The sequence below is a fragment of the Anomaloglossus baeobatrachus genome, unplaced genomic scaffold, assembly GCF_048569485.1.
Source record: "Anomaloglossus baeobatrachus isolate aAnoBae1 unplaced genomic scaffold, aAnoBae1.hap1 Scaffold_4937, whole genome shotgun sequence".
NCBI classification, from domain to species: Eukaryota; Metazoa; Chordata; class Amphibia; order Anura; family Aromobatidae; genus Anomaloglossus; species Anomaloglossus baeobatrachus.
In genome coordinates this window covers 8,292-12,500 of record NW_027444289.1, presented here as the reverse complement: position 1 = coordinate 12,500, position 4,209 = coordinate 8,292, and the positions used below count along the sequence as shown (strand labels likewise).

Genomic DNA, 4,209 nt, shown 5'->3' with positions numbered 1-4,209 from the left:
ACAAAGTAGTCACATTAACGCGACATTCCAAAAAGGTAGGATCTCCACTTATCTCCAAAATGAGGGTTCTCCAACAGGAGTCTTCCAAAAATGTCTGCATGGAGAGGTGGCTGTGCATGGGAGCGCCTCTCTCCATTCACTTCTATGGGTGTTAAACACCCAAAAAGTGTGCCACCTCCCTTGTTGGCTCACCAAGTCAGATGAATGATGTTTGAAGATCCAATTCCAGAGATGGGTATCAATCTTGGTCCGCATCTGTCATTTAAAGTGCATCATGGGGATAAGCAATACGCCTTTAGCTAGCAACTGGTTGTCGCACACGTGACTAGCAGGGTTTACATTGTACCTGGTAATCCCCCCAGAAGATGTTACATCACACAGGGGTCACAATACAACGGAGGTACCTGCCGCTAGGGAGAAAGGTGAGGGGACACCTCCTGAAGTCACCTCAAACTGACTCCTGAACTCCCTAGTGTCCCTATACAGGTTCTTTCAAACTGTCGGTGACCAGGATACCTTGGACCCTCAGCTGGCCCTAACCTCACCCTGGCTAGTGAGCAGGCTGACGAGATCACTAGACTCGGCACTACAATATAGAAACACAAGGAAAGTAATACAAACAAGGGAAATAGACATGCAAAGGAAAAAACACTGGAGGCGGCTTCAAGTGCAGCAAACACCACTGCTGCACACAAGACAAACTACCAGAGCAGGCTCCTTCCAGGGTGGACCACATAGAAATGAGGGATTCAGTTTCTATCACAGGCATCAAGTAAAAAATTAAATAGGAAGGGGAGTGATCCCAAAGAGCCACACCTGAGATTGACAGCTACAGCCCACAGCTAGGCAGGAGAGGTTATTAAATAACAATAGTGGACCTGCCACCAGCAAGGCGCTGCGACCTTCAGACATCAGATTCACCCGGGGTCTCCCCCAAGTGAGATATACTCATGACACTGGTCTGGGAAATATTAAGCAAAATATGAAGTCTCTATGGTTCTGAATTATAGATCTAAAGGTATTGTGTGCACCAGGGGTGAACATATCATTGGTTCGTTCAACCTGTGTTAAGACCAAGACTTAAAGGGACCACTACCACCTCAAAAACAGTGGAATTGTGCATTATGGGGCGCTATTGGACTGCAAAGGGCCCATATATTGTTCTTGTACAGGGTCCTCTTCTGTCTCCGTCCACCAGTGGTCTGCACCGCCATATGGTGCCTCCATAATGCACCATACCCAGGCCAAGAACCAAACTTTCTCTATAAAACCAATTCCAAGAAGTCCCACGCTTTGGGCACTGATGGACACCATCTAGGACATGGGATCACATACATGACTGAAGAAAAAGAAAACTCACAAGGGTTTAATAAATTGTTTGATCTAAAAATATTGAAATATTGACTACAGTAATGTGTTATCCCATTGGGAAAATATAAAAGACATCAGGGCATAAATAGATCGCATTTTCTTTTTTTTTTTTTTTTTGAAGCGTGTGGGAAGAAAACAAAATCATTTCAAATATTACAAACCCATAAAAATGACTTACAGTGACTTGAACGGAGAGATCTCCTAATCCGGCGTCCTTCGCATTCACAGCAAAGTCAACAGGAAGACTGGCGGGGACCCCCTGTGAGCTGAGGCCCGGACCATTGGCTGTCACCTTGCTGGGATCATATGTAGGAAGAACCCTAACTTTGAAAGGACTGGAAAGAAAACGGGAAGAAAAAAAAAATGTAATAAAAAGAAAAGTCGACCAAGAGGGACAATAAGTAAAAAAGATTATCAACAATTTCACAAAATGTGGAGAAAAAGGAAAATAGGAAAAAATGTTGTGGTCACAACAGGGCTCCTGATACAATAACAAATGATGAGATCACTTCAAAATGTCATCCGTCTACTTTGTCATCATTGGCCTGTTTTGTCACGCGCTACTGGAAGTAGGGGCGGGCCTTGGCGGCGCACTCTACAGGAAGTAGGGGCGGGCCTTGGCGGCGCACTCTACAGGAAGTAGGGGCGGGCCTTGGCGGCGCACTCTACAGGAAGTAGGGGCGGGCCTTGGCGGCGCACTCTACAGGAAGTAGGGGCGGGCCTTGGCGGCGCACTCTACAGGAAGTAGGGGCGGGCCTTGGCGGCGCACTCTACAGGAAGTAGGGGCGGGCCTCGGCGGCGCACTCTACAGGAAGTAGGGGCGGGCCTCGGCGGCGCACTCTACAGGAAGTAGGGGCGGGCCTCGGCGGCGCACTCTACAGGAAGTAGGGGCGGGCCTCGGCGGCGCACTCTACAGGAAGTAGGGGCGGGCCTCGGCGGCGCACTCTAGAGGAAGTAGGGGCGGGCCTCGGCGGCGCACTCTAGAGGAAGTAGGGGCGGGCCTCGGCCGCACTCTACAGGAAGTAGGGGCGGGTCTCGGCCGCACTCTACAGGAAGTAGGGGCAGGTCTCGGCCGCACTCTACAGGAAGTAGGGGCAGGTCTCGGCCGCACTCTACAGGAAGTAGGGGCAGGTCTCGGCCGCACTCTACAGGAAGTAGGGGCAGGTCTCGGCCGCACTCTACAGGAAGTAGGGGCAGGTCTCGGCCGCACTCTACAGGAAGTAGGGGCAGGTCTCGGCCGCACTCTACAGGAAGTAGGGGCAGGTCTCGGCCGCACTCTACAGGAAGTAGGGGCAGGTCTCGGCCGCACTCTACAGGAAGTAGGGGCAGGTCTCGGCCGCACTCTACAGGAAGTAGGGGCAGGTCTCGGCCGCACTCTACAGGAAGTAGGGGCAGGTCTCGGCCGCACTCTACAGGAAGTAGGGGCAGGTCTCGGCCGCACTCTACAGGAAGTAGGGGCAGGTCTCGGCCGCACTCTACAGGAAGTAGGGGCAGGTCTCGGCCGCACTCTACAGGAAGTAGGGACAATTTGTGTTTACACAGCATTCTACAGGAAGTAGGGGTGATTCATGGTCGCATAGCAACCTGCTTCACACACCCAGCATGTGACCTAGAACAGTTTATTAAGGGGTTAAAGGGTTATTCCCAATATTTTAAGAGGTAAAAATGCAAAGTTCTTGTAGAAACAAGCAACTTGTGCAAATCACTTTATTTTTAAAACTGAAGAACTAAGATTTTTAATTATATTGTTTACTGGCTGTTGTCAATGTACTGAGCAGTGGCCAGTCTCCTAAGCAAGGACAGCAGTGCTTACAAGCTCATTCCTCTAGAGCTTGTAAGCGTTGTTCTGAAGCTACAGTACACTATGCTTGCAGCATCAGCGAGCAGACAATTGGTAGCAGCGGTGCAGAGTTGCTGCTGGTCTGAACTGTTAATTAATCGTTAGCACACTGCCCCCAGCAAGCAGGGGAGCGGTGTGCTCTTGAAAAACAAGAGACAATCCCTTTAAGCATATCACATATTACTCACCTCCGAGGAATCTCTTCATCGGCATACTGGACTGACACAGTGTACGGACCCTCTACACTAGGGGTATAGGCCACAGTATGTGTCCCATCTCCATTTTCTGTTATATCCACCGGCTCCACAACCCCTAGGAATTAAAATAAGCAATAAATATCCAATCAAAACTCAACAATCATCTTGAGATTTGCACAAGGGGCGTCACACACAGATGGGGGAAACCAGGAAGGAAATCTCAATTTTTGACAAATGCGATGGATGAACTGAGCTCATGTCGTGCTCGGCACTTCCAATACGCTCTGTTGCCATTTGGTCCTCAAGAACGGAGATCTTAGGACAATGGCCACAGAAGGAGACTTTGCTAAAATGGCGAAACATCTCCAGAAAAGACTGGTTCAGATGAGATTAAAAATCAGTTAAAAAAATGAGTCAGTTAATTGGATTCCTGCAATGCAAGAGTTCCAAAAATGCAACCGTTAAAAACTAATTGGCTGCTATGGACAATCCTTCCACTTTCTGCCTTTACTAGTCGTCATACATCTTTTACGTAACCATTGTTTTTCTATGTCTGACATCAGATATCTGCAGTTTAGTGATCGTCAACCAGGAGAATTAAACACAAATCATTCATCTGCATGATATCCATTGGATATAGTCATTCTAATATACATAGGAATTAAAAAAAAATATTTTTTTTTTTTGGAAAAAAGGTTTGGAAATTGGAAACCATTTAGAAATTACAGATGTAGCAAAGCTGATCTAGCCATTTAATAAAAATCAAAGTACCACAATAAGGATCCAAGAAAGGTTAAAAAT

At 47.8% G+C, this 4,209-nt stretch overlaps 1 protein-coding gene across 1 annotated transcript in view; it reads right to left on the bottom strand.

Annotated features, from left to right (window-relative positions):
- LOC142282074 (filamin-B-like) overlaps positions 1-3,523 on the bottom strand; it is a gene marked incomplete at both ends in the record, with an annotated part of 16,098 nt that extends 12,575 nt beyond the window's left edge. The window contains 2 exons of the mRNA XM_075332932.1: positions 1,550-1,706; positions 3,400-3,523. Coding sequence (XP_075189047.1) covers positions 1,550-1,706; positions 3,400-3,523 — 281 coding nt within the window. The remainder of the gene's footprint in view (positions 1-1,549; positions 1,707-3,399) is intronic.
- Between the last annotated feature and the right edge of the window lie 686 nt (positions 3,524-4,209).